Raw genomic sequence first — 23334 nt, 5'->3', positions numbered from 1 at the left:
AAGTCCAACATGATAATTCAGTATTTAACACATGTAAATTTTCTGTTACATTTACTATCGGAAAAAAGGAAAAGTTCTTAAGCGAAGTCGGGATTAATATGGCTTTATTTAGATCTCTTGTAATCCAAGTATGCAAGCCTTTTTAAAAATTTCTCTTAATTCTTTTAGTTAATTGTAAGAGCTGAATTTTTTAAGAAAGGTCACTGCAGTGAAATGCTATTAATAATGCGATTAAATTCTAGCGAATGAATTTAAAAGTTTTTTTTTTTATTATAAGATAGTTAAACGTCGTTTAATGAACCTACCGAGGCCTTTGTCAATTTGGATAATGGGGTAGAAAATGTATTTACTCCAGACTGTCAGCGAGCTATTGTAGTCGAGTATTCGTGATGATATCAACCGACCTTTATATACTATCATTTCTTGGACCCTCTCTAATGATATCGTCATTTTCTGTCTTCCATCCATTTAAAATCCATTGCATTTTTAAAATCGCTGCATGATTAATTATGTTTTCGAATTATTAACGAAGAAACTTAAAACAGTTTTTTTTTTTTTTGTTTTTGTTTGTTTGTTTCAAGAAAATATTCGTTTACATGTTACCGGATCTCGAATTCCATATAGGCACAGAACTTAAAAGTGCATCAGAGTCCTCCTCTGCTTTAGGTATTTCATACCTGCTTCTGAAACTTTAATAGCTTTAATAGTTGATTTAGTTAGATCATTAGTATAACTATCATTTTCAGGTTCCTTGATTTCGTGCTGGTATTAAAAAATATATGATGACGTTTGATATGATGACATACTGTCATTTAAAGTATGTCCAAGTTCATTTGCATCAGTATTTCGCTACTCATTAGTTTGATTTTCATGTATGTTTCTTTCAGTATCCTTCAAATGTCATCCACTTTGCTTTCTTGTTAATGATTTTCATAGGTAAATGAGTATTAATAATGATTTCGTCTTTCTTGTTAAAACCTGCTCCAGACATCTTTAAAGTACTGATTTCTATTCTTTCGAATAAATTCGCCCTGGATGTTCCGGTTATTGGGCAAGTCGGATAATAGGCACTCTGCTAGGATAATATTAAGCTAATTTCACAATATTTTGTAACATTGTGGTTTTCAAATATTATTTTGCATTTGTTCATTTTATACTTCGCATAAATTTTGCGAACTTTATTTTAAAATACTAAGTACCTTTTGCATGCGTCTATTTATTATTGCTAACTTTTTACTTCTACAGGTTATTAATAGCAACATATGTGTCCTCGTATAATAATCTTGCGGTATTCGGAGGCATAAGCGTAGCGTCAACGACTGTTCATTTCTGGTGAAGGGTTTTTTTTTTTCCCGATAGAAACGTGATAGCCTCTCGACAGATTGAAATGACGCTGGCACTTGACTTCCGCCACTTTCGGATCTACGTTTACTGTCGTAATGAAAAGCGAAAGCATCTTACCCCCAGCAGACGAAAGAAAAAATAAGTATTAGAGGGGCTGCGAAAAAGCCGTTAGAAGTTGACGTGCTTCCATCCTTAGCCGTCTTGTTGAAAGGCAGCTCCTTGGAATGCTAGTCAGTCACTCAGATGTCTATAAAAATGAGAAAGTATGCGCCGACTTCTTTTGGAGTCTTATTATGGAGATATCATGAATGTCTTTTTGCTTGTTATTGAATGGCTTCAAATTTTGTGTGCACGTGTGGGTGCATACGTTTCCGCGAAGAAAGTATAAGTTGAGAACAGTGAAGATTGATGAAGAAATATTTAAAGCTGCTATTTGAATTAAAACAAAAAGTCGTATTGGTCATGATATCTGTTATGCCATCAGGGGACCCTGATCGTTAATTATAGACGCCTACGAATTGTACGCCCCCTTCCAGAAAAAATCACCCTTCGCTCAAAGAAAAAGAGAGAGAGAGCAAGTTAAAATTTGTTTTAATGGCATAAAATTTAAGGGTAAGAAAATGTGACTAGTCTGGCAACATGTTAGTTATTGCAAGTCTGTTTCTTCTTTATTAGCTATCGTATGTTAAAATAATAAACAGTCACAAGCGATTAGAAAAAAGTTAAATGTTTTGTGTTTTTCAATAAAAAAGCACTTGATTGCAAAAAATATAAAATTGTAAAAAGTATGCAAAGTTTCTACTTCAGGCCCAAACTGAACGGAAAATCTTCCGGCCTACAAATGAGTCTTCAGATGGCCAAGCTGTTAAAGCAGTGGACCTGGCACCCTTAATTTTCTAGTGTAATCTGAATATGCACAAGCGGAGACTAAAAATACTATAGAAACGTGGTGGAAAGATCAAAGAAATTTTTGTTTGCATTGTAAAACACAGAAGAAAGCAAAGGTGGTAAACTTGCTGTAAAAATTAAAGCGTGGCGTGAACATCACTTCATTTTCCGGAGTCATTTTGAAAGGTTATTTGAAATTAATAATATTCTTCCTTCTTATTGGTTGGCCGTAAAAATTTTGCCTCAATGAACTATCGCGAAGCTTTACGACATTTGAAAAGTGCACTCTCTACCCAGCTGTACAAATTGTTTCACTAAGCATTCTAGAAATTTATTGTAGAGCCTAATGGTACTTGTTGGTAGAGTTATTCTTAAAATTTCTTTCACTATTTTTGCAGCTAGCACCATTTTGTAAAAGAAACGTTCTTCGTGAAGGCGTCCCTTCCTTTTAGCCGACAGCTCTCGTGAGTTATGTCGTAATCAAATAATCAACTATTTTAATAGATTTCGTTATTCATCAAGAAAAGAGCATTATGGGAGTGCAGTCATGCAAGGAATAGATAATGAAATGAATATCAAATGTGTAGATCACATTCTAAAGGATATTTCTTCTTCTATATTACGTACCTTCGTAGTATAGTTGGAAGTATGGCCGGCTAGCACCGGGAGGTCTAGGGTTCGAATACCAGAGAGAGCATTGCTTTTTTTTTTTTTTTTTTTTTTTTATCTTTCCCACTCCTGTAAATACCTAATGATTCTACAACATGAATGTAAAACATCAGTGTCAGTAATTTTACTTAGTATTAATTGTTTGTAAAAAATTTTTATCAAAAATTCATAATGATTGTTTCTGCGGGAGAATTCAGAGCCATTTGTGTCTGTAATAAAAGTAGCGCAGAAGACAATATTATTACGAAATGTGGCTAATAGGCAGAGTAGAAGGTATTCCCTTCCGCAACAGGTAAATGTTTACAGATGAGAGGAATAAGATACGATTAGTTTGGCATCACTTGGTTTATTATCTGCAAAGGCCAAGGAAACTTTAAGATACTCACGTTGAATAGTTGCTGTTCGATCGAAACGAATAACTTTTGGAGCAATACACTATTATTTTATTTTTTCGCAAATGAATTCATCTCTTTACGTTTTATAAATCGCTGGCATTTCTTTTAAGTTTTTTTTTATTTCCCCCTCCCCCATGAAACTTCTGCCTTGTATCTCAGGTGGGGAATGGAAGAACTCTGTTTCTGTAGGAATGCATTTGAAATGGCATGTAAATACTCAACATTCTTAAGGGGACTCATACACCTTAAAACCCATAAAATCTTCGAATATGTGACTGTTGCAAGAATTGGGATAACTTATTTATTTTAAAAGCACTTTCTTCCAACTTTTTACAGCTGACTACATAATATAACTGCTTTCTGAAATAGTAATCAGAAAGTTTGTGTTGCCCCAAATATTTTTTATAATTTAATCCGCTTTGTGACAAAATTTTCGTCAAGCTTCCATATTGCGCGCAGAGTTTAAAACATTGTGTTGCATAATTTAATTCCATATTTAATATACAGCTTTAACAACATTTGGAAAATACTGTCAACCTAAAATTCTAAGAATTTCATGTTAAATTTTCATTTTATTTGGAGTTGAGTTTATAAAATGTATTTTATTAAAAAAATCTGTAATGTTTTCGTGCATAATTTTTTTAATACTAAAATATTCATCAAATTTTTGGTTCAATATAAAATAGTGCCCATATAAAGAATTCCATGAAATTTCAAGTATTTACGAGTAGCCATTTTCAAAATATCATGCGCGCAATGTGAAAGTATGACGGAAACGTTTGTCACAAAGCGGATTAAATTACAAAAATATTTGTGGCAATACAAACTTTCTGGTTACTAGTTTCTAAAGCAGCTATATTATGTAGTTAGCTGTAAAAAGCTGGAAGTAATTGGTTTAAGATAAATAAGTTATCCCAATTCTTGCAACAGTCACATATTCGAAGATCATAAGGGGTTTAATGTGTATAAGCCCCCCTTAAACTAAAGTTTAACAGATTGCGTTTCTTCTCCACCGATTTCAGGCCTTGAAAATGCAATTGAAAACTTAATAAATTACGATTTTTAGTACCCCTTCTGTTTCCTTTAGACAGCGATGGTATTATCAGTTGTCAGATGTGTTATAAAATTGGAATGAGAAAGCCGTTATCCTCCCCTTATAAAGCTTAATTTTTCGAAAAATATTCAATCTTCTGTAGAGACCTTTTTTTTAAGTGAGAACTGTTTAACTATTAGGAAAAATATTTTGATGAATTACTGCATTTACTTGCGTGCTTTTCCTCGTTATCTACAACTTAAAACTAAGCTGTATCTATCATTTATAAGGAAAAGAATTAAAGTAAGAACTTATGAGATGTAGGAGAACATATAAATTATACATATTAACGCAAGTATATTCTTTACTTTATAAGGTATTTCTCCCGCATCCGTAGCATGCATAATGGTCAGCACACTCGGCGCGCATTCCAGAGGTCCGAGGTTCGAGTCCTGGCGAGGGCATTGCTAATTTTTCATGTCTCCTGCTTTGAAATAACCCAATGTCTCTACAGTGGCGCACGAACTAAAACGTGGTGGTGGATGATGATTCTTCACCTCCAGGATTTGGGGATTGGGTCCCTTAATCCCCAGTCGCCTTTTAAAAGGGGGTATATAAGGTATTTCTCCCGCCTTCTTAGCATGCCTTCGGGGTGTAATGGCCAGCACACTCGGCGCGTATTCGAGGGGTCCGAGGTTCGAGTCTCGGCGATAGCACTGCACATTTTTCATGTCTCCTGCTTCGAAATAACCTAATGTGTCTACAGTGGCGCTCGAATTAAAAGGGGGGTGGATGATGATTCTCCGCAACCAGGATTTGGCGACTGAGTCCCCTAATCCTCAGTTGCCCTTTAAAAGGAGGAATATATATAAGGCATTTTCTCCCTCCTTTCTGCACGCCTTCGTGGTGTAACGGTTGCACACTTGGCGCATATTCGAGAGGTCCAGGTTCGAGTCCCGGCGAGGACCTTGCTCATTTTCATGTGTCCTGCTTTTTAAAAAATCCTAATGACTCAACATGCCTTTCCTTGTTTTTAATCCACTTAAAATTTAGGTTGTTTTTAAATTATTTAACTGTTTTCAGTGTTTTCCGTTATTTTAATATAAAGAGACAATAACACATAGTACGCATTTTTTAAGAAATTACTAAATTACTTAATATGATCGGCATGTAGATTAACCATATCTGTCTGGTAAACATGAGCTGAAAACCGATTATGTACTGTTTGTAGGATTATTTGTTTTTGAAGACTCGTTAATGAAAGTTAATTTCTCACTTTTTTTACAACTGAAATGGATTATACTTTTAGGCAAGTGAAAAATAATTTCATTTTCAGTTTTGTTGAAACACGTTCTGGATTTTGTTTTAGAGGGACAAAATAAAATCTAATGACTGAAAAAAAAAAAAAAAAAAAAAAAAAAAAAGAGGTAACCGAATTATCTGGAATTCATGAATGATGGGAAGGGTTGCAGTCCAAGTTTGTTCAGTATTTTGGAGCTGTCTTGTATTTATATGTTATATTTGCGGGAATTTTTAATAAATTGATTTATTCAAGTATAAAATTGTTTTGTTAAGGACTCTGAAATCCTTCGTCGACCGTTAAACTACTGAATATTTGACCAGTTATTACAGTGTTGCAGCAAAAGCAGTTTCCTTCCTCTTCAAAGTAATCACTTATATGATTGATAATTTTTCCTGGGCACAAATGAGCATAAGTATGTGATAGATTTGGTAGGTTTTTCGAAGTAGGGGAATATAAAAAATCATCTGCATACTCACTAGGATTCGAACTGCGGATCTCCCAACTCTAACTTCTTGCACAGACGAAAGTACGAACTCAGAAGTGTAATAATTCTTTGCAAGTTTGCTTTAAATAATATTTACGAACGTGTTTATATTATTAATAAGTTTTTTTATTACGTGTTATGTAGTAATGTAGTGAATCTTAGATCTAGGATTGGAGTGGAAAAAGAATTCATCCTCTTTATTCTCAAAGTAGGTAAAGAAGAAAATGCCCCTTTTGTTTCGAACAACTCCTCGCCAAGTTAGATGTTTCTAAGGGGGAGTGGGATGTTTCTAAGGGGGAGTTTCTAAGGGGGACCCCACCCCCTTTTTCGTTATGATGTTTCTCATCGATTTTGCGGAAAATCGTACTAAACCTAGTATCAAGATCTCGTGCAGTTTCTGAGCATCCATTACTGCTCTTTCAACCTCAGTTGTCTCTTTAGAACCGTAAATAACTCTCCGAGTCTCCCCATCCTATTTCCCGGTTTTCTGCACTCTTTCCTTCTCACTCTCGAAAAAGATGCATTCCCTTCTTGTAGCATGCACTTGATAACACCATTTCTCTTTCCGAACTGTGTGTATGTGTCCTTAGCAGACGGCCGGTAAGTGCTCTCACTGAATCCGCCTCTCGTGTTATTACATCGAGAAGATTTGCACATTTGGAGAAGGGTAAATCTTTTTGCTGACTAAGATTTCATCTCGTTCAGGAAGAACAAAGAGAAACTCTCCTGTATCTGAAAAAGTTTGCCGACAGTTTTTCCAGCTTCAAGGTATTCAGATATAAAGTTTCTATCTCTTACATCAAAGACAGTAAAAGCGTATTATTCAGCTTTTTGTTTTGTCTGTACCTAAACCTATAGTTCTATAGTCCTATAGTTCTATAAATTGCATTAAATCTGAACAGGAGTTACCTACTTCTCCTTGCCTTTCTGTTCTGCAAATATCTATTTCCTAGATTCTGAGAAGATCCGAGTTAAAATCTGTTTGCACTGATTTCATTAACTTAAATAATGTGGTTCATTAACTTAACATTAACTTAAACATAATGGTCAGCACACTCGGCGCGCATTCCAGAGGTCCGAGGTTCGAGTCCTGGCGAGGGCATTGCTAATTTTTCATGTCTCCTGCTTTGAAATAACCCAATGTCTCTACAGTGGCGCACGAACTAAAACGTGGCGGTGGATGATGATTCTTCACCTCCAGGATTTTCCTAAGTATAACTTTTATAATGCACTTTATAAATAATCTATAAGCAATAAATTAAATGCTTAAAGGAAAAATGGCAAAATAACGATATTTTAACGTCAAACCTGCAATTTCTTTCATTGGTATATTTGAAAACACTTCTTATAAGAGCAGTTCGAAAAGCTAAAAATTCTCTCTCTCGTTTTGCATTTCCAACTCGAAGCTAATAGAATATTCTACAGTTTTAACAGCATAATTAAATACTTTGTATTGATCTGGGGCATGTAAACGTTCATTCGTCCCTTCGTTGGAGATTAAAAACTAAAAGCTGAAATTAAAAGAGATACATTCAGTGATCTTTAGTTCTTAATTTTTCATTCAAATCGTAGGAACTAAAATAAATAGCACGCACAAAATATTCGGAAATTTTTTACCTTGCTTATAATTTGAAAGCTGTAAAGTTTAATCATTTATTATGTAGGGTCTAACTGTATTTAATCCATGCAACTTAATAGTTAAAAAAAATCCAATTTCACTTATGCTTCGATTCATTGTGTAAACGAATAAAGGAAAATTCAGTTTTGTTTTAAGCTTTGTTCTTGGTAACTAAGTTAAAAGAAAAACAGGTTGTGTAGTTATGCAGGCTTGTTACATTCTTATATGTCTACTATTATCTGGCAACGTTAAATGAAATAGGAACATAAAAGTTCTATAAGAAGTGTTGCATCTCTCTACCGGTTTTGGGTTTAGCTTATATTCGGAGTTACTTTTAACGTATTAATTATTTCGATACTTTCTCGATTAATTATTTCGAATTATTTCGATACTTCTTTCTGGTGGTATTTTAAAACTTCTCGAGGACTCAAGACGAGTTGAAAAGAGAGAAAGTATATGGAAATATATTTGTGTAAGTTTAAGGCATTTGTCCGAAAGTTTGAAGTTTGAAATGCTAATAATGGAAATGTGTAGGTCTTAAAGGAAAGTGGAGGAAGATTATAGAATTAAAATTAAACTGTTCTCTGTTTTAAAATTCAACTAAAACATTTTATAAGATGGAAAGTACCTTAATTGTTAAGATTTGGAATATTCGATAAATATGTTTATACATCTTTTTGTCATTCTGCATTTGTGTATTTTATCGCAACCAAGAAAGTAAAGATAACATAATATGATGTTAATGAAAATAAACATTACATGTTCTGAAATCTGGGAAAATGAAAAAAATTAACAATTAATAAATAATGAATAAACGCTGAATGAATAATAAATGAACAATAAGTGAATAATGAATGAAAATAAACATAACATTATAAAATCTTCATAACAATCTCTACATATAATACAAGGTCTGTCTGCGTGTGTTTCCTTCGTTCGTGCTGAGCGTAAGCTAATAGACATAGGGCTACAAAATTTGGTACACAGGTGCATCTAGACAAGCGCCAGTGCACCTCGAAGCGAGTTTTTCAAAATTTGAATGAATTTTTTTAATTTTATGTTTTTAATGAAATCGCATCAAATCGATGGCACTCACAACAATGGCACGCAGCCATTGTTGCTGATATCAGCACTGTTGCAGACTAAGAAATATATGGACGATAATTCTGTACTGTTTTTAAATTTAATGTTTCTCTTGGATACTGGACGCTTGTCGAGAGGTACTTGGATACGACGTTTGTTTTCCGGTACTTTTAAAAACCGGACGAAGGATAGTATGTTATGAAAATAAACATACATTACGACGTTCATAACAACAAACGTAATGTTCTTAAAAATGTGTTTTGAAAATAAACACAATATGATGATAAGATGCCATGTGCATTGTATGTAGCTCATTTTTTTTTTCTGTTTCTCAAACATTTTCCTTTTTCTTCCCAGCTGCTCGACAAGGACATGCTCGAATTGTGGAGTTGCTGCTGACAGCTGGTGCAGACCCGGATCATGCTGATAATGATGGCTGGACACCTCTAAGATCATCTGCTTGGGCAGGGCATACAGAAGTAAGTATTTCATTAGCTTTCAGACAGGCTTTCTAATTATTATGCGCAGTATTCAATATGTCTTTTAAAAAATTATTTATGCTTTTTTAAATCACGATATTATAGCTTTCTTCGACTGTTTTTTTAACTTATCCCTGTTTTTAATAATCGAGCACTTTACAGTCATTGCATTACTGTGCTAGAGTTTTAAATTCTTCAAAAAATGCATTTGAAAAAGGACATTTCGTTGTTTTCGGATTGAATCCAACATTGATACGAAAAAAGTAAAAGAAGCCATACGGGTAATGGAAATTCTGTTGTAGGTTGTAAAAATAATAACGAATGAGCATATTAAAAAAGTAATCAGCTATGACTAACCTCAGCTTTTGCTTTTGTTCTGAAATGTTCCGCAACTGATCTTCAGCTTTTGCAATGAATAATGAGGTGGAAGTAAGTGCGAAAACATATTTTTATTCGGTGGTATTCATTGATAAAATGTTTTGAAATAATTGCTGATGTGGTCTGTATATTCGACACTCAAGTGTGAAGAAACGGTGTTTAGTTGCAAGAGTGGATTTTCTCAAACGAAAAGGCGAAAATAAAGCGATTTTTGAATCATTAATTTGATTGGATTAATCGAATTATCCTGTATGCGAATTATCTGTTTGAAAGCTAGAGTGTACTTCTAATTAATCCCATGTAGAATGTTATATCTGTAATGTATCATTTCAGCAACAAAAGAAACAAACAGAAAAGATCTCTGTTTAAAAGTTTACGTTTTTTATAAACGTATCATAGTCTTGATGAAGCGGAGATGATCAATTTCATTCCTTTTCTTTTGAGGCATAAAATTTAACACTTCGTGTCTCTCATCTTATAAGAATGTACATGACACGTTGTTTACTTCTTGTATTGCTTTTGCAAGGTAACTTTTTGTTTTGTCGGCGTGAAATAGACACATGTATTTCATTGGATGCATACTTTTATTAAAATTATTTATTTTAAATTATTATATGCTACGAGGTATATATGTCAAAGTCTTTGCCAACATTTGAAATAATAGTACCCAATGTACTTTTCTTTTTCGCATAATTAGTAATGTTTTTAATGTCATCTGTAAGAGTTGAAACCATTGTCTCACAGGTAATGCGCGAACAGTTTTTTTTCGGTTCGTCGTAACCATAATTTAAATTTATAAGCATTTATGTATAAAGCAAAATGATTCAGCTATTTTCGAACAAGTCTTAAACGCATAAATTAAGCATAGACACACAGAATTGAATGACAGTTGATTTTATTGCGTCAGTGGTCAGCGATCATTTTTGCTGCTTCATTAAATCAACACGAAACAAAAAAGTCCATAAATATTATAAAGTTTAATATTTCATTGAAATTTTTGCAATGTTCTGTTAAGTGATCAGCACAGGAAAGATAAAATTATGGCGTATTTGGATAATTTTATTTTGTAAATTTTTATATTGTAGTTATATCCAACGATCATTGTTTCATTTGTAAGTACATCACAATAAATGCTGAGTATGGTAGTTACTGTTGAGAATTTTTCAGCGAGAACAGAGCACTTATGCACAGCATAAAAAGGCGTTTATTTGCGGATTATTGACAGAATGGATTCTTTTAGATTTTTTCATTGCCCTCTTCTTTTAATGTTCCTGTCGGATGGCGTCGTGTAAAACTGAAAATGACTCTGCAGTGATCTCTGCTTACCTATGACATTATGTATATCCATTTTTGAAATTCATAGGATTTTAGGCCTAGAAAACTGGATTGCTATTCATGCTGAAAATGGTATTGAGAGTAAATATTGATTTTAGGAGAAGCGAATGGGGTGATGCTTCATTCTGCGTAGAATAGCTCGAAACAGAAAAACTTCGCTTTTTCTAGATTGTGAATAATTGGGTCTCATAACTGGTCCTCCCAGCGCTAATTTCTGATAATGATAATTTAAAAATAGCCAGATTCTTAACTCGAATGTATAACGCCGTATGGCTGATATATTTCTAACTAAAAACTCGCATAATAAACGTCTTTTATTAAGGGTGGGAAAAATTGTAAACTTTTGCATTTCTGCGCTATCCATGTTACTGTAAGTTATAAGTTCACTGAAATGCAAATTTTTGAAACGTTAGTTATTTTTTATTATTGTTACTATTTATAGGGCCTTCCAGCACTTGTTGCTCTGCACTCAACATGTTAAATACTTGTTTCTCTGATAAATTCTTAGATGGAAGAATACATCGTTCGCGTTGTTGTCCTTGATTGTTAAGAAGTACACTTAGATAACTTCATTTAAAACGTGTTATAGTCTGTTTCACATCCACTTATTTTCAGTTCTTTCATTGCTCTGCCATATACGGGGATAGCGAGCGCATATTGCATTATTTTGTAGATTTTTAAGACTTTTGTGCATTATTTCGGACTTTCAAGACTTCTGTTTTGTGGATCTCCATCTGCTCAATTATAATGAGATTAATTTTAGATGCAGTACATTTCATATTTTCCATATATATTTATTGACCTGAGACTTGGGATTATAATGAGATTAATTTTAGATGCAGTGCATTTCATATTTTCCATATATATTTATTGACCTGAGACTTGGGATTGAAATATAATTAAAAATTCGCTCTTTATTAATTTCGAACTATAGTAATGTTATCTAGTAACCTAGAAAAATTTCGTTCTAATGAAATGCTAAAATGCATTTTATTTTTCAAAGGGTGTTCGAATGTTTGAAAGGAATACCAACTAATATTTTACCAAGTTCTTAGTTTAATATTTTACCAAGTTCTGAGTTAATTAAATAAAGATATGGTAGAACGTTTATTCCCCCCCTCAAACATGTTTTATGCGTAAGAAGAGTGTAGGGGGAAAACAGTTTATTGCGAAAGCATGCGTTTATGTAGCATGCGTTTTTTTAAAACACTTTAAAACATTTAAAAAAAATCAATTCATTGCATCTTAATCTAAGCGAGTCGTCGCTTCAGACTAATAATAAATGGATCAAACAAATTTACAGACAGAATAAACTCACTTTGCATTTCACTTTGTTTGCAAATTAAATAGAACGAGAGGTTTTGGAGCTTGCGGCCAAACCAAGCGTTACAAATTCATTGTTTCCAGTCAGTCTAGCTTACAAAAGCTTGTTTGCTGCGTTCATTTATTAACTAAACGTCTGTTTGAGTTATTGACACCAGGCTTAAATGGATGAAATCTCTTTGTAAAAGACTCAAACATGGTATATATTTTATCACAGAAAGCAAGCGTTATTTTGAAACACTTATTTTTCCACAAAAATTGATATTGTAAATTGCAATGAAGACTGGCTATTTCATATATTGAGACACTAGCTTACAAATTTGAAAAATGGAGGCTTTTCATAGACTTATAATTAATTTAGCTCTTTTAAATGTGATTCCCTTGTTCCGTGTAGATAATCAATTGACATATTGCCCTGTCTTAGTCTTCCAGTAAAATAACATTGGGCACAAAAGAAGGTTTAAAACAAAACTTTTTATTAGATTTTCAGCCTAACAATTTACACACTTGTTGTAATAACAGAACATTCCGCTGCTTGCGCGATGACCAGAACACAAATTTAAACCTAAGTAGGTATTTGCAAAGCAGATTCCGCCTATAAGTTTTGGCTCACGCCCTCGTCTCACGCGAGCACATATGGCTAGCAAAAGCTAAAGCTGATTCAACTAAATTTAGAAGCTGGATGAAAATAGCATGGAGACGGTCAGCGGTCATTGCCAAAACCTGCTTATTAAAATTAAGAACTCTCTTATATGCAATTATTAATTTACATCTTAATGGAACTTACAAAAGTGGCAGTAAAGGTAAGATGAAAAAACATAAAGTAGCTTACAAACATAAAACCCTGCAGATGCTTTAAAAACAAGCGTAAAAAGAGCCCTGCGTCATAACAGGAAAGAGTTTTCCGTCATTTTTATTTGCTTATGTTGCACACATGAAAGAACTAAGAGTATGTAAAACGTTTTCTCAGCGCTAAAAAGCAATCACAACATGTATCTGGAGATCTGAAAATTATAGCTATGCTCTTTGGAATACAATTTGAGTATTCAAAATGTTGTTGTTTCCTGCGTAAAGTGGTGTAGTTTGTTTAATCTATTTCAGCAACGAGTGTTACCTTCTTAACTCTAAGGATGCTTTCATTGATAACTTTTGAAGAAAATCTGATTGCACATAGAAAAAATTACGAAAACATCTATGTAACTAGCCCATTCACTGAATCGAATTACCAGTGTTCAGCACGCATAACCACTTGGCCAATTTTCAGCCGTCTGAGTGGTGATGTAAAGAGAATGATAAAATTTATGTTAAAACGTTTTCGTTTTAAATAGGAGATTTGACATCGGGGATGCTATTTTTGAATCCTTACTACGTCCTCAGAAAATGTATTGCAGTTGCTACGTCTTTAGATAAAACTAGATAAGACGAATTTCTTTACAAAGACAATAGATAGAATAGGAGAAGATTTTCATTTTCCGGAAACAAATCTCCCCATACTTAATGAAGCCAATTGTTAAACGTGGGATTTTTTTTCATCCACATATTATGAAGATAATTATTGATCTTGGATTTTTGAAGGACCATCGAAGAGGCTTCAGTTTGATACATGGAAAGTACATGAATCCTGTAACATCGTGAATGAAATTCTTTACAGAAAATTAAATAATGAGCTGATGAAGAACTACAAAGCATTAGTGGCTACGTAAGATTCATTTTCTCGGTTATAGTCTAGACTTTTTCACTTATATCTATGGATTCCAGAGAACGTTTCCCTGAATGGGCAATGAAACACATTATACAAGAGATTAAAGCACAGAATGCTTATCTGATTATATTTGGACTCAAAAAAAGATGTATCCGAGTTAAGACATCAAAGAAAATTGTTGGTAATTTTATTATTTATGGCTTGCCCTAAGGAATTATAATTAGGGATGTATATCGCTATTTATTGTTAAAATAAAATTTCGGTTACTCAAAAACAACACCAAATGGAAAACTTTGGTTACCAGATCTGAAGTAAGTCTAAAATGTGCTTGTAGCAGATTTGATAGAAAAATAGAAAATTTAATATTACAAGTCTATGCGATAAAAAAACTCAGTAAATTTTATTCTTCAATATTGGTATTATGTATTGAGTGTTATCTCTAAATTCTCTGTCGAGCCACATGGTTGTTTCTCGCTGTCATTCTAATTATATTCTGAATGAATAAACCTTAATTAAATAGAACTCTCCCAAGATAACTCAAAATCACTCCGAGCCTTATTAAATCGTAGGAGCCGTTGAAACTATACTTGGTATTACAGGAACACTTCACGCAACGGCAAGCAAGAGAGAAACGTCTTATCGCTAAAAGACTTCTCAACATTTTAATTTAATTCATCGTATGAAAAATGGTTAGGAAAATAAACATGCGAGAGAGTATGAGTGAAAATAGTTTTTGAAAATGTATTCTGCTAGCTGAGCTTACCCTTCTAAATGTGCTGCAATGTAAAGGAAATAAAGAATACTTTTAGAGTATTTTTCATTTTTGTGTTCTTCTTGTAGAAAATAATAAAAAATCTCTCTTTATTCGGACCGCTAAATGTAAAATTTAATAACTGGAAAAAAAAACCTGAACTTAATTTAATCACAAATGCGTGAATTCTTCATTTGTAGTATTTTACATTAGCACAATTAGTCCTGCTGAATCAAAGATAAAGTAATAGTTTCTTTAATAGCACACCCACTTCGATGCGGTATTTGTTCGTTCTTTGATTCACATCCCTCATGTAGGGAGCAGTACTTAAAATTTCTGATTGTTGTAGAAATGGAAATCAATAGAACAGCTAAAGCAAAAATGAGAATAAATAGTGTGTTTTTATTAGTTTTTGTTTCACGAATTTAGCGCACGTTTAAAATATTAGTAAAGTAAGGTAATAGTCTATGGAATTTTATCAGTAACTAGATTTCTTTGTACGCTGTTTAACAAACTTAGGAGGTAAGGCAATATGTAGCAAAACGAATGCACATAAAATTAAACACATCCATAAAAGAAGCATTGGTGTGAAACTGATGGTATAGAATATAAGCAAGGAAAACTTTTGCATTTACTTAAATTTATATGCAGGTTCCAGCTATGTAAGAACGAGTCATATATTTCTGTTGTCAAATAAAGCAAGAAATAGCATCTTATATAAAATATTTAATTTGCTGGAGCATTATAATCGTGACATACTTCTGTAGCATGGTTAAACCAAGATTAATGAAGGGTTTGGTATTCTTGTTCTTTTACAATGTATAGTGTAATCCAACATTCTAGTATTCTCTGGAGATTGAAAAGTAGCATTTCGTTATTTAACATCTCCAAGCACATTCAGTCGAATTTAAATCCATTGAACACGCAAGCTAATTCATTCATTACATATAATCATATGTGTAATCTGCTATGCTGGAGGTAGACTTGCATTAATGTCCATAATAATGAAAGAATTACGGCCTATAACAGCGTCAAGTAAGACGAAACTTCACAGGTACCTTACTGCTGTCGACGAGTTAATTTCTGCTGTGCAAAGCTCCAGAATACCTCGCCCATCAAATTTTAACTTCCTGTAGAATGGTTTGTTATCTTCCGTAACCACATGCGAATCCGTCGATTATTTAGTTCTGCGCTGAATCTTGATTCATTTGCGACAGATCTTCATTTTTCAGCATACGGCATATCCGCTGTCTTTTAAGATAAACATTGGTTATTCGTTAGCATCCGAGTTTATCCGTGGGCTCTGAATGTGTAGGCTTACTTCATTAAGATGATGAATAGCTTGTATTTATCCAAGCCAAGCTGTTTCTCAAAGAGAAAGTTTCTGTAGTTCAACTGTTTCAATGTTAGTGAAAAATAATGGTGCCTCTTTACGGAAGTCTTTCATCTGCTACTTTATCCTGGTCTTATCAGAACTATCTGTACATCTTGAATCAGATGCTGATGCTCTACAAAACTCCATTATCTTCAACAGTCTATTTAGTCTCATTAGCTGACAACTTTCCTCTTGTTCGCTAAGTCAGGGTATAAGATAATGTCTGCTGAAGAGACATAGCTGAATATTTCTCAGCATATTCTGTCATAGTGTAACACTAACTATAAGCAACTGCTGAATATAAGGGTAATTTCCAGCAGCTATCGTTGCATCTGCAAAATGCGTATTAAATGTGAATTTAGATATTCAGTGAAATCTATTAAATTTAAACTCGCTGATTTCAGATACTCTTTTAGACACTAATGTGGTGTTATTAAAACGCAATTATCGTGGATGATCAGTTTAGTAACTTATTTTGTTATAATAATGAAACTGATCTTAGTAAAGGATTTATTAAACTATAGAGTTCTTTCCTTTTTACTTTTTTATTTGCTTAAGCAAATAAAATTCTTTTGTTATTAAACTTTATTGAAAAATGAGTATTTTGTATTTTGTTTCACGGAAATACGAATTCTTTTAAATGTGTAATGCTTGTTTAAATAAATAAACGAAATAGGGAAATGTTTAAACGAAATAAGGAAATTTATCCTCTTGCATTACAGAAAACAGATATTTGGTAAAAAATAAACAAATGATAAATGAGTATGAAAGTAATTATATTTTAAATGACTTCACAGTTATCTCGTTTATTTCCAACATCCGCAATGGTTGTGATATCAGTTAGTTCGATTTTTAGTTTTCTTCATTTAGAATACATTGTTGAAATTATGATGTAAATAACGTTAGCTGGATTCTAAACAACGAGGTATAAGAAATCGGAGTTTTCATTTGCTTCGAATAATATTATAACAGAAAAGGATAATAAATATTCTTGCTTCATTAAGTCCAAATTATTAACTGTAAAATCATCGTGAGGCCATATATGAAAACTGTATTGGCCTATTAATTGAATTTCAAGGAGCTACAAAAATGATGCATAGAAATGGCATAAATAAAAATGATTGCATTCAGTTCCCTTAAATTTTTTCTCTGAAATTTTTGGGATCCACGATTTTATTTTTAGTGACATATGACCAAAGGTATTGTGGCAATTCAAAAAAACTATTTTTGGTATTTTTTGCATTTATCAGTCTAAGTTAAAGCTTTTTTATATATTTTATTACTTTTCAATGTAAAAATTTCTTTGCTTGGCACTTTTAATGAAATTTAATACTTTTATGTTCTCATGGAAATAGTTTCTTCTTTTTTCCCCCATGGGAAAAACGGGTATATTGGCAAATAAAGATTACGAACAGTCACACGATTAAATTATTACACAACGTTATACTGTTATCCATGCTTTTCTGATTATAGTTTTAAGGAAGTTCGCTAATGGGTATATACTATACTTCGCTAAATAACGCTTAAAATCCAAAATTAACATATTTTCAATCATTATTCTTGAAACTTTAAGTCTTAGTTCATGTGTGTGAGGTATTTAATTTAGAAAAACTATAGTTTCATACCGAGAAATAAGGAAAAAAGAATAAGTAGCTTTCAAACAGTACAAAACTGTAAAATTTGAAGTAAAGTGTATTTTTACTTCAAAATGTCTCTCGCATTTATTGATTGTTTCGTTTTATTGAAACTAATTCCACATTTTGGAAGAAGGGTCCTGGTTTTGAGACAAGACAAATGCTTCTGAATTTCAAAAGCGTTTTCTGAATGATTTCTAAATGATTTGAAGGATCTAATATGCGTTAATAAGAAATCGCAAAAGAGTACAACGTGAATGCATTTTTATACATTTATTTGAAATTCTTATTTATCCTCACAACTGATGCATTTATTCATTACAATGGTACATTTGGCTTTTTAGCATCTATGAGCAGTTTTAGAACTTCATTGGCTTCAAAGCTTTAACCAACAATTGGGGCTTCCAAACGTAAACTTTTGAAATGTTAAGCCTTAAAATTTTCTTTATAACATCACTGTAGCGCTACGTCAATCGAGTCTTCTTTACGATAGTTGGCTTACATTTGCATGCATTTATTTGTAACAAAAGCTATAGAAGCATTTGGAGTCGTTTAAACGAAAAAAAATTATTAAGGTACGTCATTGGGTTTCAGCCCAGTCATATGAACTAAGTAGTGTTATTATTATTTCTTTGAAATGTCTTCTGTCAGCGAGGTTGTCTGAGAATTGTTAAATTAATTTCCTTCTGCTGCAATATTCAACATATAATCATTTGCGGTAATAGCTTGCGTGCCAATCGCTACTGTGTCCTTCTTTAAATGTAGAGTTGCGCCTCTTTTTTTACATCTAATTTCTGTCATATCTGAACAGTTGGGCGTAGAACATGGCGAGACCATTGAAATTTTATTATGCGAAAGCTTCATGTGCGAACATACACAAATTACTGTAATCAATCGGCGATTCTTCCTTTCACCCCAGTTCATTTTTGTTTTGATTTTGTCGTTGTGCATCTATTGTTAGAAAAAATAATAGCTACCGAGCTAAAAAAAATTGATGCATGAGGAAAAAAAATGATGCATGGGAACTCATGCTCCTGAGCGAGCCGTAAGCGTTTTGCAGCATTCATATCTTCCGTGTGGTAAAAAGTGCCAAAACAAAAGCACCTCCTCAAGACGGATGATCCTGAAAAGCGATGAATTCCCAGGTTGACACAGCTTGGTATCATTTATTATATCGCTGAATTTTTGGGCGCCGTGACTCTTCCAGTCCTTTTCCAGAAGTCCCTGAGGAAGCGGATGATATATTACGATTTTAAAGATTGTGTTTTGGGTGGGTGGGGTAAAGCAGTCTAGTTTTGTTTTGTATATGGATTTTTTCCCCAGTAAAGTGAAGTTACTTTGGGCAGAAATGTGTCATGTTTAGATCTAGCGCTAGGAAGATACTTTACCAAGAGAATTCATTTTACATCGTGTGGTATATCAAAACGGAATGTAGATAGCTAGTATTATTGGTATGGTTCTGTGACGAATGATTTAGACAAATGTACTAAGACAATTTAATGTCAAAGTATTTAATATAGTCTAAATTATCTTAGTACATTTAAGACAAATGTAATGATAATTTAGGCAACCGCAGTGCAAGACAAATTTACCACAATACATTATTAGAGAACAAGAAAGTTTAAAAAATTTTAATAATCTGATGATAGCGAGGTCTTTGTTTATTAGGTTTACGTTATGGACACTGTGTATTTCTGTTCTAACGTTGTTGTAACATAATGAAATCCAGGAGTTAATTCTGTCGTAATCTGTATAAAAGTTGCGTGAAAGTTGAATCTTTTAAAACTTTTATAGCTGCGTCATTTATGCACTAATAACATTAATTAGTTTTACCTGTGTAATCCATTCCCATGGAAATTCTTTGGTTTTTGCTTTAGATACTGCTCATCTAATTTGTGTTATCTATACGTTACGCACCTTTCTTGGACCTTTTCAATATTCCTGTGGAATGGTTAGCCAGTTTTAATGCTTAGCTAAAGAGCAGAAAGGGATTTTACTACATAAGTGATGTATTTGATTGTTACCAAATGGTTAAGATATTTCTTATCATCAAATTAGGAAGGATAATTACACCTGAAACATACTGCTGCAAATTATATTGATCTATATAAATGAATCATTATACTTACATACTTCATCCAAAAAAAATAATCTGGAAAGATTTCTCAGTTCATCATATCACTGTTCAGTTTTCTTAGAAAGACGACTTATGGAAATTTTTGTTTGTTGTTATTAGGGTTTCGTTCTTTTAATTCTGTTTGAAACATTATTTTATTAGCACGTACGCCAAGTAAAATTCAATAGCAAAATCGCAAAATATTTAAAAGTAGCGTATCTTTAGAATTCCTAATAGAGTATTAAGTGTTGCCATTCATTTTTTTATATTCACTGTATTATTTTTTTAAATAATACAGGGTGATAACATTTGGTGGCAACATCCTTTTACTTGTGTTCATGGACAACATTCTAAAGAAAACTTCCTCGTCTTCGCGTTATACATCTCGGTGAAAAGGAGCAGCCTGAACGAGTGGGAATATTATGTCTGCAATAAAAGTTTTCAACAACCGACTTAAAAAACTTCTGCGCATAAACGTCTGTGTTCCCCAAAGATAATGATCGGAAATTATAGGCTAATATGTTCTTATACCAAGACGATATATTTTGGTATCTTTAACATTTTTTAAGAAACTCTACAAATTTTCTTTATCTTAATGGGAATATGTGTTAAAGGATATCATATAGTGTATGTGCTCCATACGCATTTTTTCTTTGAATATTGTATAAATAAATTGTCTGTTAATAATTCTAATATTAGAGATGACATGTTTTTTTTCTGACTAAAATTGCATAACTTACTTTTCTAACTCCTCAATTTCAAAGTATATTAAACAAAGTTATTTAGGACATAGGTGATATAAAATTAAATTATAATTTCCTTCTTGCATCAAAAACTTTGTTTGTACAGTGTTAATTACCTTATTTCGAAACGTAACTTTTGTCATAAGAGTGAAGCTGTGAAACTATTCTTGCTTCCCAGGAGAGTTTCCCGCCGTCCAACTTGGATAATTTTTACTGCTCCTTATCTAATAAACGATAGTATTTTGACTCATCTTTATTTAATTTTCCTCATAATCAAATAAATCATCCTACCCTCAGCTCAAAAAAGGAATAGAAAGAAGGGAAAAAAGAAAGAAAAATGAAATAAGATGTGAAATCTGCGATTGAAATAAAGCAGAAAATATGCGATGAGTATGCTGCTAGCCCAGCGGATAAAAGTCCGAAAACCCATGTTTCATCGAGTTACGCGGATCTGTATGCTTGACGTAAATGGTTATTAATAAGTTTTTTTTTTAAATCCGGGAAAGGAATACTTATGCCGTGGGATAGATGAAAGACGGACAGGATTTACTTCCGCTGGCATTCTGGCACCTTTCCAGGATTTTTATTCCTCATATTTCAGGAGATGTGAAAATCGACATCTTCTCTCTCATCATTTCCAATACTTTCTTATTTATGTTTATTTTGCGTAGAAGTTATATGATTTTCTGTAATTAACAGAATTAAACCGGCGAGGAAAGAGGGAAAGAAAGGAGTTTTGCAAAGCGTTTGTAGATATTGTTAAATTAGGTGTATAAGATCACTAATTAAAACTGACAAATTACTTCTGCAAGGTTCTTCTTTTAGGTGCCCGATAAGCATATTTCCGAGAATCAACTCCTCATAAGTCAAATCTCATATACTCGTTGTCCTGTAAAAGCACAGTTTTGCTTTTTTCTGGAGTAACTGAATTAGAAAATTGGCATTTCGTTATTTACATTTATTAGGTAAAAAAAACTTAAAGCAAATTCGATAGGTGCAATAATCAATGAAAGCAACTGACTGCAATGATATACCATATCGCTTTAAGCCTGTGATAGTCAATAAACGCCAATTATGACAATGGCTTTAAAAAGAAATTCTGGGAGCGTTGATATTCCTGATGTTAATCAGAATTTTTCGTATAAAATGTCAAAAACACGGATATAGTTTCAAAGATTGTTATATAGTTCATTTATTAGATATACTAAAGGTCCTATCACATTTTAGTAAAAGGTAAAATTCATCATTTTTTTTGCAATAATTTTATTCAAAAAGAGCATATTTAATGGAATTTCAGAACGAATTTGAATTCTTTAAGAAATTCACTTCCTTCTCCTTTGATGAGAAATATATTCTTGCTTAGACTCTTTGACGTAGCTTCAAAACTGAAACTAGACCATAAATTAACTGCAAAAGAACCTGAACTAGTTTTTAATCGCTCTGATCCGATCGGTAAAGAAAGTTGGATGCTGTTTTGATGGAACAAAGGTTCGAAATTCGTGGAAATCTTATAACGGACGCCAGCTGTCGTAAATTGGATGATAAGACGAGAATATTCACTTTAATGCTTTTGACATAGCTTGTATTTTCCATGAATTTGTGCTCAGTGATGGATGAATAAATTGGAATTATTTCTGTTATTTGCTTAACGTGATTTCTTTAGCTGCGCATTAATTAATAGCTGAATGAATAATCCTGAACGAAATTTTCTTGAGTCAAATTTGTTAATATACATTCATTTTCCAAATTTGCTTTAAACTCTTGTGATAATGTTAGATAATCGACTATTTTACTTAAGCTTACTTTATACAAAAGCGATTATCCCTCCCTTTCCACGTTTAAGAAAGCTACAGGTTGCTCGTATCCAATACACTTCTGGCCATCCAGAATGCAAGAACGAGAAGAATGAGAAATAACATAACGATATTTATAGGACAAATAATTAAGGTAAAAAGGTGAATTGATTAAAATTAAACCACGCTTGCGGAACACGGAGAAATCAGTATTTTGTGTAGCTACAGTGGCTGGACGTAACCGCTGTGACACGCCTCGGCACTGATAGAAAGAGGCTTTTAGGTGTGTATGGAGTATATCAGTCGACAGTGTTTCCATATGTTGCCGAAGTTCGTTTGGCAAAGCTACAAATGGCCTATGCTGGGGTCACTAGTTTGCAAAGCATCAGAGTGACCTGGTGGACAATGAAGAGTTGCTGAGCCATGTCTGCCATGTGTGTGTACGCGCCGCCTGTTTTGAAACTTAATCGTTGGCGTGCCTTTAAGTTCAGAAAGTTTCAAAACATTAGAAATATACGAGTAGTTGTGGCTGTTGAGTGATCCTTTGATGCGTATTGGGGGGGGGAGAGCGGGAGTAAAATCATGTGGTACCCCCAACCAATAACTCAAGTGATGGACGATGCAGCGATACATAATGGAAGAGTCATAATATCTGTCACTCTATGGCAGCCGTAGACGCCTATGATGTAGAGTCATTCGTAATCGCAGCAATGGATGCTTTGCAAAAATTCACCTCCTAATTCTTGCTCTAGTGTTATTGTTGTGCCTTCATTGTCATGCACGTAATCTGTGCCTATCTTCTCATCTGGTGGTGTAACGAGACTGGCGCAATTGTCCCCATCGACCGATCTTACAACTATCTATTCCATATTAGTATCACTGACTGCA

The 23334-nt window shown here is 33.2% G+C and overlaps 1 protein-coding gene across 6 annotated transcripts in view; it reads left to right on the top strand.

Moving 5' to 3' along the window:
* LOC118188183 (uncharacterized) overlaps positions 1–23334 on the top strand; it is a 441836-nt gene that overhangs the window by 320205 nt on the left and 98297 nt on the right. For all 6 annotated transcript variants that reach the window (XM_085809431.1, XM_085809430.1, XM_085809429.1 and 3 more), the window contains one exon: positions 9175–9296. In XM_085809431.1, coding sequence (XP_085665557.1) covers positions 9175–9296 — 122 coding nt within the window. The remainder of the gene's footprint in view (positions 1–9174; positions 9297–23334) is intronic.

The sequence above is a fragment of the Stegodyphus dumicola genome, chromosome X2, assembly GCF_044657685.1.
Source record: "Stegodyphus dumicola isolate Sdum_Otavi_A_Nest chromosome X2, ASM4465768v1".
NCBI classification, from domain to species: domain Eukaryota; kingdom Metazoa; phylum Arthropoda; class Arachnida; order Araneae; family Eresidae; genus Stegodyphus; species Stegodyphus dumicola.
The sequence above is the reverse complement of the archived record's forward strand: the minus strand, read 5'-3'. Positions and strand labels throughout refer to the sequence as shown.